The sequence below is a fragment of the Dendrobates tinctorius genome, unplaced genomic scaffold (assembly GCF_039654945.1).
Source record: "Dendrobates tinctorius isolate UK_male_01 unplaced genomic scaffold, ASM3965494v1 ptg000070l, whole genome shotgun sequence".
NCBI classification, from domain to species: Eukaryota; Metazoa; Chordata; class Amphibia; order Anura; family Dendrobatidae; genus Dendrobates; species Dendrobates tinctorius.
Genome location: NW_027361738.1, coordinates 65471124 through 65497026, shown reverse-complemented (window position 1 = coordinate 65497026; position 25903 = coordinate 65471124). Strand labels below are relative to the sequence as shown.

Below are 25903 nucleotides of genomic sequence, written 5' to 3'. Positions count from 1 at the left end.
ATAAGTTTATACTGAATTCTGGAGTGGATGGGTAGCCAGTGTAATGACTGGCACAAGGTAGAGGCATCGGTGTAACGATTGGTGAGGAATATGATCCTGGCTGCAGCATTCAAGACAGATTGGAGAGGGGAGAGTTTGGTAAGAGGGAGACCGATTAGAAGAGAGTTACAATAGTCGAGACGAGAATGAATAAGAGAAACAGTAAGAGTTTTTGCAGAGTCAAAAGTAAGAAAAGGTCGAATTCTAGAAATGTTTTTGAGGTGCAGATGACAAGAGCGAGCCAGTGATCGAATGTGGGGGGCAAAGGAAAGCTCGGAATCAAGTATGACCCCAAGACAGCGGGCATGTTGCTGGGGAGTAATAGTGGAACCACACACGGAAATAGCAATGTCGGGTGTAGGTACATTAGTAGCGGGAGGAAACACCAGGAGTTCAGTCTTTGACAGGTTCAGTTTCAGATATAGTGAGGACATGATATTAGACACAGCGTTTAGACAATCGCCAGTGTTTTCTAGAAAGGCCGGCGTGATGTCAGGACACATGCGTTTGTACGCGTTTGTATGCGCATGCGTTTTTTTCAATGTGCGCTCGGGCGCACAAAATGCATCCTGTTACATTTTTTGTGCGGCCGACTTGTCCCAAAAAAACGCATGCGCACACAATGCGGTTTGTTTTTCACCCAACCACCCATTATAGTCTATGGGTGCGCTGACGTGCGCATGGTAATGCGCACGTCAGCGGAAAAAAAGGATGTGTTTCTTAAAACGCGCACAAAACCGCAAAAGACGCACAAAAACGCATGATGTGTTTTTTATGTGCGTTTGCACTGCGCACGGTGCGCAGCGCAAAAAAAAACGCAAGTGTTAAAGTAGCCTGAGCGACATAGGTTATCAGGAGAACTACACTACATTCCTAATTGGAGGTATTTGCTAATATTACACCCACTATATGCTGGGATAGTATCTCAGAGATCGGAATAAAACTTTAAGGTCAGGTCAGGAATGCAGCCATAATATGGAAGCTAAGATATTAGCGGTCTGTACTAGGCCTTATAGTCCGTCTCCATCTCCTTAAGAGTCCAGAGACAACATGGTGACTTAGGGACATCTTTTTACATTAACTCTTACAATACGGCACATTAGAAGGGCCTGAGCCTTCATTATTGCTTCCGGCAAAAACTCTACAAAACATTCGCTGATCATGACAAGTATTTTTTTTTTTAATTTGCATTCTTCATTGTTATTACCTAAAAAGGACAAGTAAACATGGCCGCTGTCGCCATAGCAACAACTGAGACAGGCGAATCAGCATGGCAGCGCCTATACGTATATAGTGTAGGGATTGTACACATGGGAGGAAAATATATATATTAAAACCTGAGGCGTTTTAGTCTTTATTTTGTGGGGGACGGGGTTTTGTCAGCGGCAGGTGACAGAATGCTGTTTTGTGCAGCGAGGCCTGTGAACAGAGCACAAACAGCAGCTCCCTGATGGGCTGATCACATTGCATTGTGTCTCTATGGCAACAAGGGCCCGAGCCAGTGCTTGTGCTCCCTGCCAGCTCTGTGGGAAGAAGGCTCAGTCCCTGGCGAGTAGGCCTCCATGGCAGAGCACCACCTGAGACCGCCGGGGGGGGGCAGCCGGATCATTGACAAAGGCTGCAATGGAGACCAGAGGGCAGGGGCGGCAGAGCAACCTGGAGGACAGAGAAAGCCGCTAAACATAGATCTACATATATATTTTTATCTTGTGCAGAAAGCTGGCATACAAATGGCATTAAATACCTACAAAACCAATTGAAAAGTGAAGTTTAAAATGCAACACTTTTTTTTTTTGCTTTTGACACAAAAATGTAATTGCATTTCAGATGCGAAACATTTTTTCCAGGAGTAATGACTGGTTATACCAGAAGCCACATGGCATAAAGGGGTATTCCCATTCTCCAAGACCCTATCCCAATATGTAGTAAGTGCAATAATAATAGCAAACACCTCCAATTAGAAATGTACATAGTTCTTCTGATACGCTTAGTCGCTTACCCCATGTGCAGGCATTGCAGGAACTTAGGTATCCATGGTAACGACCACTAGCAACTACAATCACTATGAGTGGTTGTAACCATGGATACCCAGGTTACTGCAATACCCCGCACATGGGGAAAGCGACAGTGAATCCGAAGAACTATACTACATGTATAACTGAAGGTGATTATTATTTACATATTGGGCTAGAATCTTGGAAATGGGAATATCCCGTCAAGGGTTATTACACACCAAAAGAAAAAAAAAAACAAAAGGCCATCGCTGGGGTCTGACCACTAGGACCCCTAATGATCATAGGCTTGGGGGCTTTGGAAAACCCTTAATGGCCCTGAATAAAGTGGAGGTGCACAGGCACGGCCTCTGCTCCATTCACTGCTGTAGGGCTGTACTTGGCAGTCCCGTGGACAATGGATAGAGAAGACTACGTCGAGCGTGTACACCAGCGCTCCATTCAAGACGCTGCAGAGCGCGGTACTTAGGCTACGTGCACACGCTGCGGATTGGGGTGCGGATTTGGCTGCGCGGATTTTATTAAATCCGCAGGTAAATCTGCAGGTCAAAAGACCTGCGGTTCTGCCCTGTGGTTTTTCATCTCCACAATGGAGGAGATGGCAAACCGCAGGGGAATCCGCAGAAAGAATTGACATTAGCAGGCACAGTGCTCCCCCTTGCATGCCTTACTTTCGGGGGGCGCCCTATTTTCGGGGAAACAGGGGTAATAATCAGCAAGTAATCCCCAGTACAGCGCAAGTTTTTTGCTAACCCTGAATTATAATGGCATTCATTCTGTCATGAAGTCGTTTACCATCTGATGTACCATGGTGTAAATTTTATCCCCCTCCCCCACAAAAAAAATTGCACTTTTTATGCCATTGTGTTACTAGGATCTCACGGCCTCTGGGTAATCCAGTATCTGTGTGACCGATGCATCCATTGCTGCCTGCAGTAAAGCCGGGAAGCACAGGGGTCTGGATCCTTTTTGACAAGTGCATCTGTAATGTCATATGGTCTCACTCATCGGCGTCCAATAAAGAAACCTTTATCTCAGTGTTTTTCCCATTTCTCTTAATCCGCTGTCAGCCAAGAGATAAATTGTGATTAAATCAGGGCTGCAGCTGCACCATCCTGAGGAATCCCCCGGGAGGGGAGAAGATTATGCAGGGACTAGATGGGACAGATCCAGTGCGTATGATATTACAGCTCACGCTACGGGGCTGCCGATCGATGCAGCTCTGATCAGATCACGCCCGGCAAAGACAGCACAGAGGATCTCTCATCTAGCAATGTAAAGTCTCTACGCGTATACGGTTATCTCTCATACCAGGAAGACAAGTCTTTACCAAGAGACTGGAGAGTGAACCGAAACCCAAGAAACGTCACCACTATACCTAGGAATAAAATGAAACTGGTGATGCACGGCGGCACCTTATGCCACCATACAATGCTCCGTCAGGTGCACTATGTGGCAGCATGCAACAGTTCTGTAAAACATACCTCTATATACCTTGGATTTTGTACAGTAAAGTCACATGGATCACTAGGGGTGTACCAGCAAGATTCTGAAAAACCTCACTTATGTGCAAATGGCCCTTAAAGTAAATATTCATCTTTTAATACCATGTTTGTTGGTCACAGATGCTGTATGAATTTATTGCATCATACCTACAGTGCATCTACCTCCTGTCGCCTCCAGCTCAAAAATATTTCCAGAATCCGTCCCTTCCTCAACCCTCAATCTACTAAAAATGCTTGTACATGCCCTCATCATCTCCCACCTTGACTACTGCAACATCCTTTTTTTGTGGTCTCCCTGCTAACACCCTCGCACCTCTCCAGTCCATCCTTAACTCTGCTGCCCGACTAATTCATCTCTCTCCTCGCTACTCCTCCGCTTCTCTTCTCTACAAATCTCTTCACTGGCTCCCACTCCCTCAGTGTATCCAGTTCAAATTACTAATGCTGACCTACAAGGCCATCTATAACCTGTCTCCCCATAGGTCTCTGAACTAATCTCCCGATACCTTCCCTCACGTAATCTCCGGTCCTCCCAAGACCTCCTCTCCTCCACACTTATTCGCTCCTCACCCAACCGCCTCCAAGACTTCTCCCGAATAGCCCCCATCCTCTGGAATTCTTTGCCCCAACACGTCCGGCTATCATCCACATTTGGATCCTTCAGACAGAACCTGAAAACCCACCAAGAAAGCCTACAGCCTGCAATGACCCCACTACCTCCTTCTCTCTCACCACTACCAGTGATTTCACCTCAACCAACACTTGAATTGCTGCAACCCCCCAATCTACTGTCTCCTTCCCCACCATCCTATAGAATGTAAGCCCGAAAGGGAAGGGTCCTCTCTCCACTCTGTATCAGTCTGTGATTGTTAGCTTGTTTAGTGTAAAGGCCCCGTCACACTAAGCGACTTACCAGCGATCCCGACACCGATATGAAGGTGTCAGGATTGCTGGTAAGTCGCTATGTGATCGCTGGTGAGCTGTCACACAGACAGCTTCACCAGCGATCAGCACAGCGATGCCGAGCGCCCGGCATCGCTTGCCATCCCTGTAAAAAATAGAATCAAAATAAAAAATATTGTTATTCTCACCTTCCGATGTCCCGCGCAGCCATCCTGCCTCTCTCCACGCTCCGGTCCCAGTGATCCTTTGCACGAATGACCGCGAGACTTTGTTATCCCGTGAGACCGTGACATCTCGCGGTCATTCGTGCAAAGGATCACTGGGACCGGAGCGTGGAGAGAGGCAGGATGGCTGAACGGGACGTCGGAAGGTGAGAATAACTTTTTTTTATTATTATTATTTTTTACACCTGATCGCTGGTCTCCCGCCTGTCACACACAGCGATGCGTGCTGGCCAGCGGGAGACCAGCGACCAAAGAAATGTCCAGAGATTTCTTCCAGCGATCAGCGATACCGGCAGGGGGGCCGCTTGCTGATCGCTGTCACACACAGCAATCTCGCTGGTGAGATCACTGTTACGTCACAAAAGTTGTGACTCAGCAGCGATCTCGCTACCGAGATCGCTTAGTGAGACGGGGCCTTTAGTGATATCTGTAGTTTGTATGTAACCCCCCCTTCTCATGCACAGCACCATGGAATCAATGGTGCTATATAAATAATAATATTTTTGATTTAAGAGTTGCAATCCAGATTCATGTAGAGAAGAAAGACAATGCTGACAGCTGCCACTAGAGGGAGCTTTATGTCCAAATAGTATGGCTCCTAAGCTCCCTCTAGTGACAGCTTCTGGCAGTCAGAACTTTTTAATGGCAGTTCTGCCATAGGTTTTGGAGATCTTTGTCAGAAGTGTTATTGAAGGGAGGCAGCATAAAGTGTTGAAAGATTAAGATTTTAGAGGTGTGACAAGTATTTATACAGCAGTTTTATAAAGGTAAGCAGTCACAGGGCCAATTAAGCTAAGAGCAGCATGATGTAGACACTCCATTTCCAGCTAGGCTTCATTTACTGCATTGGTATGAGCAGACCACCATTAGAGGACTAGTGACCCTGCTGCCAAGTAGTCCTCCATATTCATGAGCTCTATATAACTCTGCCCTCACCACTGATTGGCTGTTTCCTGTGTACACTGTGCATAGGCAGAAAGCAGCCAGTGGTGTAAGTGGGGTCATACAGAGCTCAGCATTCAGAGAACTGCTAGATCTGCAGATGAGAAAACAAGATTTTTATCAAAAAGCCAGCAAACGATACATCGCTGTAATTAGGAGGTCTGACCCTACATCATGGAGGCATGCCGGCAGCCCTTATAAGGCAGACCAGCACACAGCCTTAGCGCCAGGTGTGGATGCATCTACAAACCTGCACCTTATGCTACATACCTTTTTTTTTTTTTTTGCAATATTTGGCTACAGCAATAATTCGATCCGGGATTAATTACCCTGGTGGGTACCGGATCTTAAAACCATGTGCCTGCAGCAGCACTAGAGCATGCTGGGAGTTGTAGTTTCACAGTAGTTGGATGGCAGCATGTTGCTGACCCTGGGACTGGAGGATAAATCTGGAGAAAGCCATCATGTGATTAAGGATCTAACTAAAAAAGTGTGGGAGTAAAGTGAAGGCATGCAGCCAACACAGGGGGATTAACCAGCGGATCATCTTCTCCGCACACCAGCACCCGGCCGGCTTCTGGGGGGAAAAGATGGCGCCTGAAACCTGTATGAACGGCCCTCCAAATAAAATGGGAGAAAATCTGTTTTTCCCCCGTTATAATGGATAAGACCATTACAAGGATCTTTGTCCGCCATGTCCAACTTGCCCCGGTAATGGCCTTGAGATCTGGTAACGGCTGCACAGAGCGGGGGGGGGAGATGGACGTGCACCGCAGTCAAGAACTACAACTCCCAGCAAGCTGCAAGCTGTAGATGGCCCGGCATTGTGCGGACGCTATGCCTTCACCAGATAAAGCACCTCATTGTGTATTGGAAAGGTCAGCAATTTTGCGCATCCGTCCCTCCCAGGTCCAGGATTTCGGCGTGCAGCCCTGTGTGGGTGCATTTGTTCTCATGTTATCACTTATTTAAAAACGCACTTCACTTTTTTTTTTACTCCGTCTTGAGCTGGACCTCCTCTATATCCTTTGTCAGATGCCGCTCTTCAGTCCTGGGCTGATAACACATCTCCGCATATCTGTGTGCATAAGAGACATCTGAGCAGAGACGAGCCCTTTAAAAAGCCAAACGTGCACGACAATGCAACTTTGCACATTTTCAGCCGCCCCGCTGCGGCTTAACGTCACTAATTTTTGTGTAAAGGACAGCAAATCTTTTCACCCCAGACTACTTAGACAAAAAAAAATAAAAATTGGGGAGGAAGTCAGACGCAAGCAAAAGTTTGATAAGCTCAAAGTTCTCCAATTCCCGTAGGCCGGCTGCGAATGAAGATCCTCGGCACGGAAAGCAGAAGCCTTCACTCAAGATGCCGACAAACGACGAAGGTATTCAGCCATTTGGATACAAAACTTCAACTTATTAACAAAGGTGAAAATAAATACCGGCACATTAAAGAGTATAGTCAGCAAACACTGCACCGACCGTATCATGCATCTCCCCTGGAGTTTTAGGCACAACAAATAAGCAACCTACTTCAGTTGTGGCATTTTTCCTTTTTTGGAGGGGGGGGGGGGGGGTTTGATGGTGTTTTAATGGATTGTAGTAAAAGAAACGCTGGGACTCGGCACTTGAGAGTGTATTTGCATCATATTGCTCCCAATGGAGGCGTGGAGGGAAGCGCACAGTTCACACAGCATCTGTTTAAGAAAAAAAAAAAGCGGCAGTTTTTCCATGTCAGTCAGGAAAATAAAACCAACGTGTACGCGTGAGATTTCGGAAATCTCATAGGTTTGGCTGGTACTGAAAAAAGCAGCTTAAAATTTGAATTAACATAAAAAAAAGAAGCAAAAACGCAAAGTGTGAACATAGCCTAAAAACACACATGAGTACGAGTTCATTACATCACATCCACGTTGCGTGAACTGGTGAATGTAACCGATGTTTTGCAAAAAAAAAAAAAAAAAGCGCATCGTGGGAACACAGTCTTGTACTTAAAGTTATCAAAGCTCAAGTATGTTGTTGCATGACCAAGAGGGTGCCGACATATTGGAAGCAATGATTGTTTCCGCTCATTCCCAGCAAGCAGCACCATTACAGGGTATGACCCCGACAATCGAGCTGCCATGACCAAGCACAATGCATCATCGCTCCCTGGGAAACAGAAACAGAAGGAGGCGCCCAGAGACGTCACACAGGTAGCGAGCGCAGCGGTTCACACATGCACGGGATCTGCGGGAACTATGCGGCGGAACAGTCACAGGGAGAATTTACCCCAAAAAGTTCACAAGGAGAAAAGAGCAAACAGTGAGGACGCACATAAGAAACTTTATAGGAGGCGCACTGATGTAAGTCACAAGTGATACAGGATGTGCCAGGTATACCGCTGCACCCAAAATGAAAGCCATTTTTGAATCAAACTGGAGGTTCCTCCATGAGACGCCTGACAGCTGCACGATATACAGACATATGACGAGAGCAAGGCATATACAGTCATCCCGGAAGAGTTGGCCCTTTTGAAATTTTTCCATAAAATGAAGCATTTCTCCCAGAAATTATTGCAATTACATATTTCCTTTGAGTATTGGACCAAACAAAAAAGTGTTAACTTGGACAAAGCTTCGCACAAAACCCCAAAAATGTGACGGACAAAACGGTTAGCACCTTTTCAAAATTATGGGTTAACTTTGCTTGTTCAAACTCACCTGTGGCAAGTAACAGGTGTGAGAAATATAAAAATCACATGAAACCAGATAAAAAGGGGAGAAGTTGACTCCATCTTTGCATTGCGAGTCTGAAGGTGCCACAGTAAGCATGGAGAAGAGAAAGAGAAGAAGAGAACTGTCTGAGGACTTGCGAACCAAAATTATTGAAAAGCAGAGTGCTTGATGTCCCTTTGTATACGGTGCACAACATAATTAAGACGTTTACAGCCCATTGTTACCAATCTCCCTATAGGTGGATGGCAGAGAAAAAAAATTGATGAAACGTTTCAATGCAGGATAGTCTGGATGGTAGATAAGTAGCCCCAATCAAATGCCAACGAAATTCAAGGTGTCCTGCAGGATCAGGCTACATCAGTGTCAGAGCGAACTATCAGTCAACATTTGAATGAAATGAAACGCTGAGGCAGGAGAGCGAGGAGGACCCCACTGCAGACATAATAAAGCTACACTGCAGATTTCCGAAATGCATTTGGATAAGCAAAATTACTAGTTTATTGTGGATATGAAACCAAGATAGAGCTTTTAGGTAAAGCACATCATTGTTTTGTTTACCAAAAATGAAATGAGGCCTACAAAGAACACAGTACCTACAGTCAAATATGGTGGAGGTTCAAGGATATTTTGCTGGCTCTGGGTGCCATGGTTGTGTGCAAGGCATTATGAAATCTGAAGATTACCAAAGGATTTTGGGTCACAATGTAGTGTCCAGTGTTAGAAAGCTGGGTTTGCATTCTAAGTCATGTCTTCCAGCAGGACAATGACCCCAAATATACTTCAAGAAGCACCCAGAAATGGATGGAAACAAAGTACTGGAGAGTTTTGAAGTGGCTAGCAATCATTGCAATCATTTTCTGGGAAAAATACTTTGAAAGATTCCAAGCTCTGTCTACAGCAATTCCCCGCTTTCTATATTGCCTTACTACAGTAGAGAGACAAAAGGCAACTGGGGGCCGCAGATATGCAGCGGAGACCACCGACATCCCGGCTACCAACCCAGTGATGTTTACACACTGCAGCCTGTGGCTATAAAATACCATTCCTGGCAGGACACGCTAGCTCCCCGCCTGACCAGTCATGTGTCTGGGTAATGTGCCATGCCATCATCTGCGGGAGCCTTTGAAATCTGGCCCATTTGATTGCTACAAGGTACATTCCTTTTTATTGCTTCCAAAAAAAAAAAAAAAAAAGAAGTTACTGTGCTGATCGTCCAGTCAGCAGAATTCAGAGCAGAGCGACCCCGCTGCGGCACAAGAGCGGCCCACCACAGATGGACTGACTGCACAGACAGAGGAAAACAAGAACAGCCCAGGATTGAGCAACCGCACATTTCCAGCAGTTTTATGCATCCAATTAAAGAAACAAGAGAATTTAACAAAGCTCCTTTTACCGCAGTTTATAGAAAAATGGAACCGAACGGCAGCAAAATGTTACATCAGAATGTGATCAACTCCACATGTCCGGGATTCACGGTCTAAGTACAGGAAAAAAGTATCCAAAAAGTAGTGCCTGACAAATGTGAACACGCCATAAAGTAAATCTAACACCTCCCCAGAAAGAAGCCGACTCATATGTAACCACCTCCAAGAAAAAACAAAAAAGGGGAGAAATGCAACATGGCCGGTATCTGACATCACAGCCCATGGTTGTCAGACGACTGACACGTCTGGGCTTAAGGAATAACTGGGAAAATATTGGATTCTTCAAGGCACCAGATCTGTAACTAGGAAGAGCACAAAGCCTCGGCCGACCACCCTGAGCGGTCAAGGTCACGTGTACGGTGTGAGTCAGCGCCTTGGAAATGTGGTGCTGGAGGAGGACGTTATCAATACAGAGGATGGCGAGAGGAACGCAAATCAATTCTGGAACCGATCAGACCAGACATGTCACTCGGAGCAAGAATCACCAAGCTATGTCTTCCCTACTTTGGACACATCATGCGAAGAGAGAAATCACTGGAGAAGGACATCATGGCAAAGGGGAAGACCAGCAACCCGACGGCAAAGGGGAAGACCAGCAACCCGACGGCAAAGGGGAAGACCAGCAACCCGACGGCAAAGGGGAAGACCAGCAACGCGACGGCAAAGGGGAAGACCAGCAACGCGACGGCAAAGGGGAAGACCAGCAACGCGACGGCAAAGGGGAAGACCAGCAACGCGACGGCAAAGGGGAAGACCAGCAACGCGACGGCAAAGGGGAAGACCAGCAACGCGACGGCAAAGGGGAAGACCAGCAACGCGACGGCAAAGGGGAAGACCAGCAACGCGACGGCAAAGGGGAAGACCAGCAACGCGACGGCAAAGGGGAAGACCAGCAACGCGACGGCAAAGGGGAAGACCAGCAACGCGACGGCAAAGGGGAAGACCAGCAACGCGACGGCAAAGGGGAAGACCAGCAACGCGACGGCAAAGGGGAAGACCAGCAACGCGACGGCAAAGGGGAAGACCAGCAACCCGACGGCAAAGGGGAAGACCAGCAACGCGACGGCAAAGGGGAAGACCAGCAACGCGACGGCAAAGGGGAAGACCAGCAACGCGACGGCAAAGGGGAAGACCAGCAACGCGACGGCAAAGGGGAAGACCAGCAACGCGACGGCAAAGGGGAAGACCAGCAACCCGACGGCAAAGGGGAAGACCAGCAACCCGACGGCAAAGGGGAAGACCAGCAACCCGACGGCAAAGGGGAAGACCAGCAACCCGATGGCTTCATACAATCAAGATAACAGTGAAGACCCTGGTGAATCTATCTAGGATAACAGAAGATTGATCTTTCTACAGATGGGTCATCCAAGTCTCACCATGGCTCAAAATCGAGCTGAAGGCCATTAATAATTGAGTGATAGGATGAGACATGTGTAAAAGCAGGACTAACTCTGCAAGACACACCAGCGCCCGCCTCCACATCAATAGTTCACTACAGCCAGTGACAGAGCATCCAAACAGAACTTTTGATATTTCAGTAAAAATTCCTTTAATCCGGCATTTACAGGAGAAGACAGCCATGTGATAGTTTTGAGGATATTCCAGATCACCTTGACCAGGTTCGCTCTACAGCGCTCGTCGCTCCGCTGTGACTGCAGCACACCTGCTACATGTTTGGGTGACTGTCTGCAGTACCGAGGAAAGCCGGATTATTGGAATCTTACAATCCCTCCATTAAGTGATCATTAATAGCATTGACAGGAGGCCGATTTACTCCTAAGGACCACCCATGTTCATGGATATCAGAGCTAGAGACCCCTTACTGAGCCAGAATGGAGAGGTACCCACACCGGCGTACTTCCATAACACAAGATCAGACCATCTGAGCAGCGGTCATATAATACGACATTTCCCCAGGGGGTTATCTACCTTTGAGGACATTTTTTTCTTAAATGCAAACTATTGCAGGTAATATACATTTTTGCATTTGGGTTTTATTTAAAAATGTTGCACGGTTTGCCTTCTACAGCCGCTGTGTTGTATTAAGTCACTGGCTGCAAAAAGAGTTAAGTAAGAATCAGTGAGCTCACTGCTGTTATGTCTCCTCTCTAACTCCCTTATCTGTCTTTCTGAGCTCCTCTCAGCTGATTTACGACCACATCAAAGTTGATTGTGCTGGAAAGAAAAGAGCCTTTAAAAGCCTAATGGTGCAACAATTTTAACAACACCCAATTGCAAATATAAATTTTTAAACCTAAACGCGCATTTAAGGGGAAAAAGGGGGAAAAATAAGTGTCCTTATAATTGGGCAAGCACTTTAATGTCAGACACTGACTAGAAGCATTGGAGGTGGGAACCAGCCGGGGGATTAGATTGGAGGCAGATTAGGGCCAGAAGACTTGTTTACATGCAGATTAGAAAATCTTCAGTGAAAAGATAATTAAGCACAAAATTCACCCGCTACAATTTGGACGCACCGATGTGCGCTTTACTCATAGAACAGCAATCAGATCGGCCACCGGTTCTAATAGGATTACTACTCCGAACATGTCAAAAATCGAAGAACATCCAATTACAGCCGGACCAGCTCCGCTTATGATGGATTTTTAGAGAACACGTGCACCTCCATTTATCATTGTGCACAGAGAACATATCGATAAGATCCGGAGATCCCAGAGACCCTGGTTCTGATCATCCCAAAAAGTGATGGGCCGAGTCCAGCGGTATTAGAGGGAGTGTCAGTACAGGCGCTTGGTGAACCCTGCGTGGTCAAACAGTTCAGGGAATAATTCTCCACCGATCTCTGGTCTAAACAACCAGAGCTGTCAATCTAAGAGGAAGAGGATAGAAAGAGGGAAACCAGGTGCGTGGGAAGGCGCACTGCACGACACCGCACCACACGACACCGCACCACGGGGCGCCGCACTGCACGACACCGCACCACGGGGCGCCGCACTGCACGACACCGCACCACGGGGCGCCGCACTGCACGACACCGCACCACGGGGCGCCGCACTGCACGACACCGCACCACATGGGCACCGCACTGCACGACCGCACCACGGGGCACAGTGCCCATACTGGGTTTGACCAGTCATGCTGCGCTGACCGTAACCGTTCAGGACCCATTATTGGACTCTCGAGGCTCCTCTGGTGCTCCGTCGGGTCCTTTCTACACATCACACAGTTACCAAGATTTGCTTTTGTAAATTTTAGTCCGCTCTCGTCCTGCCCAGAGCCACCGTGTGTGGACGAGCGCTGATTACACCATACTCTTTTTGCTGGGAACATCCCAAATTTTCTAGGACTGAAGCCATAAAGTCCGGGGAAGTCGGCACATTCAGGACAGTTGGGATACAACTCGTATACAGATACATATGTGACCACCTCCACATGCCAGAATGAAATATCAGCCAACAGTCAGAGGAATTTGTAAAACTTGCATAAAAAAAAGAAAAAAAAAAGCTCCGTGAACAAGAATGAAATATAAATGTGACCTCAAAATAAGGGACAACTAGAAAAACGTCCCGAGTCTTCAGCTTACAGCCGGGCGAGAAAACACTTTAGATTACAGCTCTGCAGCGGATTATCAGACTTTCCGGATGAAAGGCATTTCCCTATACATGCGATACATATATTTGTGAACCGGCTGGTCTCGGGATGAGCGAGGCCAAATGTGCGGGTTGGTTCTGCATTGCAGCAGAGTCTGCACCACCTCCCTGAAGAATGTGTGAATCACCCAGGCAGTAAATGCTGGGAGCGCTCCCTCCAATCCATAGGGGGTGTGTGTATGTGTATGTGTGCGTAATTAGTATTAATATTAGTATTTATTATAGCGCCAATTATTCCTTGGCACTTTACATGTGACATGTATATGTATGCGTGTGCGCGTATGTGAAAATGTATGCTGAGAATCAAAGTATACGTGGGTGCTGCCACTCATCTAGTTTAAAAAGTCATACGGCGGCATGTAAAAGTTTGGGCACCCCTGGTCAAAACTACTGTTATTGTGAACAGTTAGACTATGTTCACACGTCGCGTTTTCTCTTGCAGACAAAATTTTGCACAAAAGCAGGTTTTGCTGTGTTTGTCATGCTACATTTGTCTCTTGCGCATGATAAGAGTTTAGTGTCTCCTCCCCCCCCAAAAAAAAAACCAAAACCTAATACTTCATCATGTTTTAGCACACAAAAAGCAGCAAAACCCAATATCTGCGTTTTTTTATTTCACAAAACCTTCAAAATACCGAGGACAGAACCAAGCAGTGTGCATGAGATTTTTGAAATATCAGATATATCGGGCACTGTAAAACGCAGCTAAAATTTGCGTTAAAAAAATGCAACAAAAAACGCATGTGTGTTACGCAAGTGGCCAATGTAATGATCTCGAAAAGTCCTAAACTTAAAGATAAGGTCAGAGCAGACACCCTGCTGCAACTGCACTAGCGCAGCGCTCCTAAAAGACCGCGCCATCTCTTGTTTTCCTAAACTTAGAGATGACACATTTCCTTTGCATTTCTCAGTCTCGGGCTCACTGTACAGGTCATCACTTCACGATCAGTATATGGACCTCATTTCAAAATTTAAGGGTATGTTCCCAAGGTCAGTAAACGCTGCGGGTTGGACGCTCCATACACATCCGCAGTGTCCAGATGTTACAGCATAGTGGATGGGATTTCATGAAATCCAATCTCCACTATGCCGCATCCGGCTTCCTTGCGGAAATGCACATGCAGCATGTCTTTCTTGTAGCGGAGACGCACCGTCCCCGCTGTATAAATTTCACATACACTTTAGATGCGTTAAAACCACATTATATTCTTAGTCACATGTGGTAACGCAGCTTACTACACATGTGTACTAATTTACATAACAGCGTACCTTGTTTCAGCCGGAAGTTCACCTACACTGCAGTTCTCGCAATCGATCAGCTGATCGCGAGAACTGCAGTGCATGTGAAAGACGGGGACGGCATTATCTCCGGTCACTAGCCAAGTTCTCACGATCAGCTGACCATGAGAACTGCAGCGCACGTGACCGCCGGGGACAGAGTTATCTCCGGTCATCAGCGGTCAAGATCTTCAAGCTCCGCTGTGTCTGGATGTGAGGCTGAGTGGTGGCATAATGCCATCGTTCAGCCAAAGGCATCCAGATGTAGCAGAGCTGGACTCGTCATAGGAAAGTATACATATCTTCTCGGCGGACAGGTAAGGACATTCTTGCTTTTTTATTTTAATTCTCTTCCAGGAGACGAGAGCTTCGGTGGAATTAGGTGATGCAGTAAGTATGGTTTAGTGAAGATCTATTAAAGGAGTCTGTGTCATTATTTATATTAAATGACTTTACTCTGGCTGTGTCTTTATTTACCATATAACTATAGGATTAGTAATGGATAGGTGTCTTATTGACGCTTCTCCATTACTAAGCCATGGGGTTGATGTCACCGGACAATACAAAGGTGACATCAACCCCACAAATATTACTCCACTTGTCACCGCTACAGGGCAAGTAGGAAGAGCCGGGTAAAGTGCCATAATTGGTGAATCCTTGGATGTGCCAATTGTGGCATGGCTGCGGGCTGTTATTTTTAGGCTGGTGAGGGCCAAAACCCATGGGCCTCGTCAGTCTGAGAATACCAGGTTACAGCTGTCTGCTTTTTCCTTGGCTGGTTAGCAAAAATAGGGGTACCTCATGCTATTTTCTTTTTGAGCAGGGATCCCACTATTTTTGCTAACCATCCAAGGTAAGCAGACTGCTGCGGCCTGGTATTATCAAGTTGGTAAGGTTCATGGATATTGGATCCTTACCAGCCTGAAATACCAGTCCCAGTAGTCTGCTTTACTCTGGCTGGTTAACAAATATAGGGGGACCCCTCGCTATTAATTTAAAAAATTATTTATTAAAAATGAGGGGGACCTCTCTCTCTGATTTCCTCCACTTCCAGTGTCATGTATGTCCGGCTCTGTCAGTCTATGGGTAACTTACGCAGCGGAGACGGAGCGTCTCCATTACATAAATGGACATACTGCAGTCTGGAAAGACACTCCACATGTGCGTCTCTGCAGGCGCCAGTGCAAGCATAGTGGGCATGGACGCAGTTGGATGCTGCGGATGTACGCAGCGTCCAACACACAGTGTTTACTGACTGTGTGCACATACCCCCCAATATATCTGCAAACAGGAAGTCATTTTTTTTTTCCTTCCCAGAAGCAAACTTTCAATTAGCTTTATTTCAAGTGACAAAAAAAAATGCATGCATTGGAAAACGCATGTAAAAATCGAATCAAAATCGCAGGTGACCTGCCAGTGACCTCAGATGCAGATTTGGTGCAGATTTCACCTGCGTCAAATCCTGAACAAATACTGAGCCATCCCTGATCATGTGCACATACCTTAATGCTCCTGACCCAACAGCCTCAGTCACTAGGAGCCACTAGATCAAATGGAGACCTGCGATTGGTCCAGACATGTACCCCAAAATGCAAGTGTGTATAATTGGCCTTACTGTCACTAAATGGCCAGCATCAGATTCCCACTGACAATGGAGACACAGTAACACCCAATTATCAGTGTCATTGATTCAATTTCCAAAAGTAGAAAACAGGAACAGCAAAGTACAATTCTAAAGAAGAAAAAAAAAAAAAAAAAAGTGTAGCAGCATTAAAATTTATATGGTGAAGGTGGATTTTCAAAGTAAGTACACCAGCTTCATCAGACCCGAGTTGTAATTAAAGTGTAGTCTATTGTGAAATCCCGTTTAAAATTAGTATATACCTTGCAAAATTTCATTCGACTTTTTTTTTTTTTTTTTTTTAACAAACCGGTTTATGTAGGATATAGGTTTATACACGACGAACAAAGGTTAGGTTAGTCAGCTCAGAATTCACATATACCGTATGCAACAGTCATGTACTTATCAATGTTCCATCGATGTCCTGCTGTCAGCACCGGATCTGGAGTGGAGCGGCTCCATTTCCACATCGGGCTGAACGGAGTTTGTTTTATTGGTTCATGACTAGAGATGAGCGGATTGATTTGCAGAACTCGGGATCCAGGGCCGGCGGGAAGCCCACGGCAGCTAGGCGGGAGGCCCACGGCAGCTAGGCTGCCAAAAAGGTAAGATTCGCAGGCCTCCCACCTAGCAGCCAAGTATCACTGACCTGGACCAGAGTGCAGCAAATCGATCAGCCTTTTGTAGCTGGAGAGCCCCCTTAATGCAACGCCCCCTATAATCGAGGGGCGCACAGCACATTAATATTCCATTGTAACAAGCTTTTCCGAGAGTCGCTGGTGTTTTTACTCTGAAAATTAGTCCCAAGAAGAAAAGCATTTTGAGAAGCCACAGGTATAACTGGTGGATAGCAGAGTAATACCCGGCCGTACACTCTGCCCGCTAATTGCTGCATTCACCGTAAAAGGCTTGGGTTCACTTAATGCCGCCTAATGACTTCCTGGCTGCAGCGATGGAATGGACCTACAGGAACAGCGTGGTATGGGATGAATAAGCAGTTAGTGATCATAATGGCTTTAACAGAAATATAACCCATGGCAAGAGGCCACAGTATATAGAAGCATAAGAGGGCGTCTACAGACCGCCACGATCAATACCACCATCCATACACAGGAACAAACACTTTACTTCTCCCAGCACTTATAAGGTCAACCTCAATACTTAAAGGGGTATTCCCATCTCCAAGATCCTACCCCAATATGTAGCAGCTGTAATATTAGCAAAGCACTCCAATTAGAATAGTATAGTTCTTCTGATTCGCTATGTCACTTACCCCGTGTGCAGGGCATTGCAGTAGCTTGGGACTCCATGGTTACGACCACTAACAATAAACTGTCACTGTATGAGTGGTCGTAACCATGGATACCTAAACTATTGCAATGCTCTGTACATGGGGTAAGAGGAAATAGCAAATCAGAAGAACTATACTACATTTTTAATGGTCGGTATTTGCCATTATACCTAATAGAATCTTGTAGATAGGAATACACCTGTAAGGGTCATCTAGAGGGGAGAAAATTGTCTTCTGGTCAACAACTTTAAATGCCGATTCACCAATCAATGGGTAAAGTGGTTCCCAGATTTAAAATCTGAAAAACATTTTTCATAGAATGTACTAGAATTGTAAACTCCCTGTCTTCTCTTGTAGAAAAAAGCTACAAAGTGCACATTTCTCTCTGGAGGACCAGTCCTCTCATACACAGACAATCCATTGATTTTAATGGACACTGTAATACTTAATTTCACCTGCAGTGGTGCTGCACAAAAACTGAACACTGCTTGCTTCCCCAAATATTACAACTAATAGGGACCTAGTAACTGGGGCATGGTGATCTTGTCAACTACTTGATTGCCTAGCCTTAAAATTACAGATCAATATTCGATAAATTGGGGTACAAAATCCGACACTCCTACCGATCAGGTGATCATAGCGCTCTCTGCGGCCAGGTGTACAAACCCAAAACAGCGCCGTACAGTGCAGTGGCCGCTTCAGGTACTGCAGCAGTGCTTCTATTCACTGCAGTGGGAGATGAGCTGCAGTACAGAGAACAACCACTGGTGGACAGAACGGTGCTGTATGCGCAACAGTGCTGGAACTGCAAACTGCTGATCGAGTCCCACCAGACTGATGTTGAGGACCACTTTAATACTCACATTATCAAGAACTTGATAGCCGCAAACTGTTTTTGAGCGCCGCTCCTGGTGTCTTGAGGGTTCTCTCAACAGCTTGGTGTGCTGGGAAACCAGAAGTGGTTAAAAGTCGCTCAAAAGACTGAACATAACTGCAAGTCATTGTAGCACAGAAATGCTTATGTTCATTCCTTTGAGCGTTTAAGTAAAACTTTTTTTGGGAAGATTTCAGAGTTGAAGCTGTCTGAAAAAGCTGATGTGTGCACATACCCTATGCTCCCCTCCCAACAATGAACCATTATTGCTTTTTACATGTCCTCCTGTAGACCTGTAAGACTCAACTCTGCCATTGCCCCATTCACACTAGCACAGAGACTATAAAGCACAGACTAAAAGTCTACAGGAAAGTGCCACACAGCTGTCTGGACAGCCATTTTCCCAGGCTGCCATATAAATAGGAACACTCAACCTGAGCACATTGGGGTCAGTGGGGGGGAACCCGCCGCCAACTATGCACATCAGAGGGAGGGGACCCACCAACCATGCGCACCACAGGGAGGGGACCCACCAACCATGCGCGCCACAGGGAGGGGACCCACCAACCATGCGCGCCACAGGGAGGGGACCCACCAACCATGCGCGCCACAGGGAGGGGACCCACCAACCATGCGCGCCACAGGGAGGGGACCCACCAAGCATGTGTGAAACAGGGAGGGATTCCACCAAGCATGCGCGCCACAGGGAGGAGACCCACCAAGCATGCGCACCACAGGGAGGAGACCCACCAACCATGCGCGCCACAGGGAGGGATTCCACCAAGCATGCGCACCACAAGGAGGAGACCCACCAACCATGCGCGCCACAGGGAGGGATTCCACCAAGCATGCGCGCCACAAGGAGGAGACCCACCAACCATGCGTGCCACAGGGAGGGGACGCACCAACCATGCGCGCCACAGGTAGGGGACGCACCAACCATGCGCGCCACAGGGAGGGGACGCACCAACCATGCGCGCCACAGGGAGGGGACGCACCAACCATGCGCGCCACAGGGAGGGAACGCACCAACCATGCGCGCCACAGGGAGGGGACGCACCAACCATGCGCGCCACAGGGAGGGGACGCACCAACCATGCGCGCCACAGGGAGGGGACGCACCAACCATGCGCGCCACAGGGAGGGGACGCACCAACCATGCGCGCCACAGGGAGGGGACGCACCAAGCATGCGCGCCACAGGGAGGGGACGCACCAAGCATGCGCGCCACAGGGAGGGGACGCACCAAGCATGCGCGCCACAGGGAGGGGACGCACCAAGCATGCGCGCCACAGGGAGGGATTCCACCAAGCATGCGCGCCACAGGGAGGGATTCCACCAAGCATGCGCGCCACAGGGAGGGATTCCACCAAGCATGCGCGCCACAGGGAGGGATTCCACCAAGCATGCGCGCCACAGGGAGGGATTCCACCAAGCATGCGCGCCACAGGGAGGGATTCCACCAAGCATGCGCGCCACAGGGAGGGATTCCACCAAGCATGCGCGCCACAGGGAGGGATTCCACCAAGCATGCGCGCCACAGGGAGGAGACCCACCAACCATGCGCGCCACAGGGAGGAGACCCACCAACCATGCGCGCCACAGGGAGGAGACCCACCAACCATGCGCGCCACAGGGAGGAGACCCACCAACCATGCGCGCCACAGGGAGGAGACCCACCAACCATGCGCGCCACAGGGAGGAGACCCACCAAGCATGCGCGCCACAGGGAGGAGACCCACCAAGCATGCACGGCACAGGGAGGGGATCCACCAACCATGCGTGCCACAGGAAGGGGACCCACAGACCATGTGCATCAAAGGGCCAGCCGCCACCACCCGCATCAGGTGACCCGGCCTCGCCAACATGAAAGCTTATGAAGAGTTTCTAATTGAGAAAAATCTTGAAAACGGTCCAAATAACTCTGACATTCTCCGTGCGTTACCGGGATCTCCAGCTTTATGTAAATAAAGCATAATCACTGTATAATTAGCAGCCGGGTAACTTTCTAATACCATTTGCTTACCAAGATCTCGGTTTGAGGTCGGTGACTAAACGCTTCCCTGTTTACACCTGGCGCAGACCTCGCAGTCTCACAGGTGAGCGGTCACTACAATTGTATCCAGCGACGACAATCCAGACTCCACGACAGCGGAGGCTTTGTACAATGGATCCGTGTGACCGGCGTGGATCCCCGGGGGCTGCCGGGGGTGTATCCACCTCGGAGAATAGGCCTGATCGCTTAGGCACAGACAAGGATTACTGAGAAGTTCAACTTTAGATTTTGTTTCTGTTCCTCGTTATTTTGAAAATCTCCGTAAACAAGAAGCTTCTGGTTCGCCGATTTTAGCTTTTCAGTAATCCTCGTCTCTGTCCCTTATCTAGAAAGCCCCTTTAAATCCAAGTTCTTCGTGACGCTGCAGTATTTCCCACGTACGCGAGACGCGGCCCGACAAGCTTAGCCCAATCTAGAGCAGCGCCTGCTGCAGCCAGCAGGACGTCACCCTCGGAGCTGCACTATGTAATCGTAGACTCCGAGGCTCCGCAGGACACTGAACGCTCTGCAGCAGAAAGTTAGGGCTTCTTACAATGCAAGGATCAAAGAAACGACTGTCTACACCGCAGCTGTAATGGAAGAGCAATAATGCGTGAAATTAAGTATTGTCATAGTCACCGCCATCCCGGCCAGGTAAACGGCGCTCCCGTCATCGGGTCTGATTCAGCACTGATACCATCTGCAGCAGTCCTATGCAGAAGTGAAGGTCATCGGTGCGGGGGATAAGCCCGACCTGCCCGCCGCGCACTCACCTGGTTGCCCCACGCACAGTACAGGTTGCAGAGCAGCTTCCAGTTGGGGTTGAGCATACACTCGAGTATCCCGAATTGGGCCATGCTTCCCCTACCAAGCAGCGAGCATCTCTGACTCTGGCACATTACACAAGGAGAGAGTGATGCAGAGACCGTCCTCTTCCCGACTCCGGCCACTCAGCGAGACGCTCGCAGCAGCAAGAGCCCAACACTTTACCAATCAGAGAGCGAAGGATCCTACAAACACGGCTCAGGTCCACAAGGACAGAAGACTCGTCTGTGCTGCGGGATGGTGCAGCCGAGTCACCAATATGCTGATCGCTCACAGCCACGATCGGGCAGAGGTAGCAGAGCCGGGTTTGTCGTTCAGATCGATTTAAAGAAAGAGCAGATCGTAGCAAAAATATGATGCGGCAGCAATATACAGCCGTCATGTCCGCAGTGTCTGCAGTCTGGTGGGGCAGCAAATACTCATCTGTGTAATACCTAGGTTAAAAAATACAGGTATTAAAGGGGTCACCCCAAAAGCAATCTGTGCAAACGAAGCTGTAGTGAGAACAGAAGACTTAACCACCGCTCCACTCACTTCTATGCTGACGGATTACTCCCCTAGAGCATTGGTCAAACATGTGCCCCATTTATACAGGTGATGGGGGGGGGGGGCAAAATCACAGTATTACGAGACCATTCCATCATGTTGTCTCTTGACTGGAGACCATCCACAAGATCTCCTACAAGGCGGGCTGAAAAGTCAGCCTCATACGAGCCCTCTATTCAACAAAGTCCAAGGCGTTTTAAGCTAAAAACTGCTTTATATCGAGGATAAAATTTAAAGTGAAGTTATATAAAACCCACATCACTATTTATAGGGTTATCCCGGCCCCGCACGCTTCTGCATCAGTGACGTCATGCCTAAGGATAAGTGCCGATCCAAGGACGCAACCCAGCCGGTATCGAGACATGATACTGGCCCCCTCCCTTCTGATATGGGAATAAGCAGATATGGAATACCCCTTTAATATTCTGTAGATTTGGCCTGAAAATGTCACAGCAAAATGCAAACTGTTTGTTGGCGAGCCATGCCGAGTGATTACGATTTACAGCCGCCTGGCAAGCAAGGGTGCAGCCAGCAGATCATGGCATTCCGGGCCTGGGGAGGTTATAAATCTAATGACTGGCGCTCCGGCCGTGGCATCAAAGGCAAATCACTGTGATATGCCGGCCTATCACTGCACTGATATAGTACTAGCAAGTGCGCATAGTTACACCGGCAATGATTCTCAATGGGATTGTTTTTTTCTTTCCCTACCATGACCGGACTCTGCAGCAGGAACTTAGCCAAAAGGTCAAAAAGCCTCTCGGAGGATACGTGCACGCAAGAGTTTTTGGAGCAGACACTTTCCAAATCTTCCACCAAATCGCAAAAATTGAGTTTGCACTTCATTTCTGCTCCAAAAACTCTGAAAAAGACTGAAGTGTGCACAACGCTTCATATCGAAAACTTAAAACTCAATTCTGTTTTTGAAGAGCTTTCCAGGTGTTTTTGGAGATTTTTTCCTAAGTAATTTTTCCTTTTTTTATGTATCCTTTTGATTGGACAAGGTCTAGAGTGTGGAGAGTTTTGCCAATAAGAGCCGCTTTCAAAGTGGCGACACGATCCTTTGGCCCTTACTTTATGATTTTTCGAAGCGGTTTTTTTTTGCCGCGGTTTTTACTACAGCCGAAATCTGCTCTATTGGCAGTAAAAACGCTGCATCCAAAATGTCATTCTGAGGTGTTCTCGTCTGCTTTAGCATATCTTTTTGGGGTGTGGATTACATGTGTACTTTGTCTACAAGATTTACTCTGCAAGAACTTTAAGACTTTCAGCAAAGATTCTGCACGTTCCTTACACAGACGGAGAAATGTAAGATCTTCTAAGAAACATCTATAAGAGCGGAGCTTGGTACAAGTGCTGTGGTTTTGTTGAGAAAGGTTTATCGGGGGGCCGTTGTGCCCGAGTGGGCTTACGACCCTCGGGTGATTGGTGCGGCACACGGCATTCTTACTTTGCACTTGGTTGGAGAACGCACAACCTCAGGCTGGATGTCCTTTGATGGCTCGGACCCACGCCGTGCCTTTGGTTCCTTCATTTTACCAGCATAGTGCGGTATGTGACATGTAAGGTCTAATCCTCCCAGGTATTTTGGAGCTTCACACTCAAGTATTAACCCCTAATTCCACAAGTCACTAATGTTTTGAGTCTTACATCATATTAACAAGAAGTTGGGAGGCTTCTCATAAATCCGCCTCCGATAGCCGTGCTTTTCGGGGTTTCTCCTTTCATCGGTCTCAGGTAAAAAAAAAAAAAAAAAGCCTGAGCTTTACTACTCCGCCAATGTTCAGGTCTGTGGCTGCAGCGACTTTACCGCTGCAGCCAATCAGTGAGCTCAGCAGCACTCTGCAACTGGCTGCAGCGCTGTTTGATGCATCACCACCACTGAGGGGCTCAAACCAGACTCCCTACTACCCAACCATTTCTACAAGGAAGATGAACCAAGTTGTTTCTGGTACCATTTCAGGGTCTCACACTGCTGGCAGACCCCTTGGTCAGATAACAGCTTTACTGCCCGTCTTCTACACTTTGATCGGCCGAGCGTGCATGTGTATCCCACAGCATAGTTGGGATCCATCCCCCCCATATGCAGATTAAATGGTTGGTCGGTCCCATCCAAATCAGCAAACTTTTTTCCAAAACAAGCGATCCATCCATAGTCTGCCAGCGCTCTTCACTAGGTGCAGGATAATGGTGGCAGAAGGCGGCCGGAACCAAGGCGCGATCACAGAAGCCAGGGAATAATTAATGTTCCAGAAGAATGTACAAATCAGGGAGGCAGAGGGAAAAAAAAATAAAATTCTGCATTTTAATAACACGGTAGAGCAAATGGTTCCTCAATTACAAGCTATTCATTTCCAGGGCTCAAATTAGTTAATTTATGACTACATTGCACAAACATTCCCAAAAAAGCACAAAAGCTTCGGAGTAAGGCTGCCGGCGGCAGGCGCATTATGGAAAAGACCGCCGCCTCCGCAATCCCTACATGAAACACTCACCTTTCTTAAATCTTTTTTTGATATTTTCAACCCCAAAAACTACAACTCCCAACCACAAAGTCGTGGCATGCTGGGAGCTGTAGTTCTGCAAATAGTATATGATTCTCTTATTTGCTCAGCTCACAATTGTAGCGCAGCCCCAGCACCGCTGCAGCCATTTCAAGAAACTTTCAGGAGCTTGAAATGGGGGGGTGTGGGGGGACAACATTAAAAACAAATGTAAAAAATAAAAATAAGTGAGCAGAAAAATGGCCTAGTAAAAAGATTATTTCCAGAAATACCAAACATTTAGGTTTTTTTAGTATTTTGATAGGCAAAATAAAATTTTAATTAAAAAAAAAAAGTGTTTGCGACCTCTAGCTTTTTTTATTCAAAATAGAAGGGCATGATCTCGAACTGACATTTTTAAATAATTTTAGGTTGCATGCTTTGATCACTTTGTACTGCATTTTTTGGTGGGAGAATTAAGTAGTTTAGAATATTCATGGATGTGTATACGCCCCCACCACTGGTTGGCTGCTGTGTTCTCTGTGCATAGTAAGAAAGCTGCCAATCGGTTGTGTGGGCGGGGTTACACACAGCAGAGCATTCAGAGACCTGCTAAATCTCCAGCAAAGGAAACAGGGATTTTATTGAAACTGTAGCAAGCAGCCTAGTAAGTGATATATCGCTGGAATCAGGGACTCTGCCCCTACATCATGCTGCTTTCAGATAGGGGTAGTAAAGACCTGGTGACAGATTCCCTTTAAAGCCATCTTCATGCAGAGCATTAATGCACCTCGATGGTTTATGGAAAACCCTCGGTATTTAACAGTTCAAGAAAAGTGGAAAATGGCATAAAAATAAAAAGCAGCAAAAATGCAATTTTCAGAGTAGCCTGTTTTTGCGTATTTTGCTGAAGAGAACAGGAGAAAAAAAAAAAAAAACGATCCGATAATGTCTGGCTTGAATTTTTTAAGGACTCATTTGTTTCAGTATGCGGAGGGCGTCCCCAGATCGCCACACCCCTGCGGAGGGCGTCCCCAGATCGCCACACCCCTGCGGAGGGCGTCCCCAGATCGCCACACCCCTGCGGAGGGCGTCCCCAGATCGCCACACCCCTGCGGAGGGCGTCCCCAGATCGCCACACCCCTGCGGAGGGCGGTGGGCGTCCCCAGATCGCCACACCCCTGCGGAGGGCGGTGGGCGTCCCCAGATCGTCACAACCCTGCGGAGGGCGGAGGGCGTCCCCAGATCGTCACACCCCTGCGGAGGGCGTCCCCAGATCGTCACACCCCTGCGGAGGGCGTCCCCAGATCGTCACACCCCTGCGGAGGGCGTCCCCAGATCGTCACACCCCTGCGGAGGGCGTCCCCAGATCGTCACACCCCTGCGGAGGGCGTCCCCAGATCGTCACACCCCTGCGGAGGGCGTCCCCAGATCGTCACACCCCTGCGGAGGGCGTCCCCAGATCGTCACACCCCTGCGGAGGGCGTCCCCAGATCGTCACACCCCTGCGGAGGGCGTCCCCAGATCGTCACACCCCTGCGGAGGGCGTCCCCAGATCGTCACACCCCTGCGG

The 25903-nt window shown here is 47.8% G+C and overlaps 1 protein-coding gene across 6 annotated transcripts in view; it reads right to left on the bottom strand.

Annotated features, from left to right (window-relative positions):
• Positions 1 to 25903, bottom strand: part of ARHGAP21 (Rho GTPase activating protein 21) — a 165370-nt gene that overhangs the window by 112856 nt on the left and 26611 nt on the right. For 3 of the 6 annotated variants that reach the window (XM_073581780.1, XM_073581783.1, XM_073581784.1), the window contains exon 1: positions 21250 to 21350. The exons of 2 other annotated variants lie outside the window; for them this stretch is intronic. In XM_073581780.1, the coding sequence (XP_073437881.1) occupies positions 21250 to 21333 (84 nt within the window). In that variant the 5' untranslated portion in view covers positions 21334 to 21350. Of the gene's footprint in view, positions 1 to 21249; positions 21352 to 25903 lie in introns of those variants that run through there. One more of the 6 variants, XM_073581782.1, reaches the window with a different exon arrangement.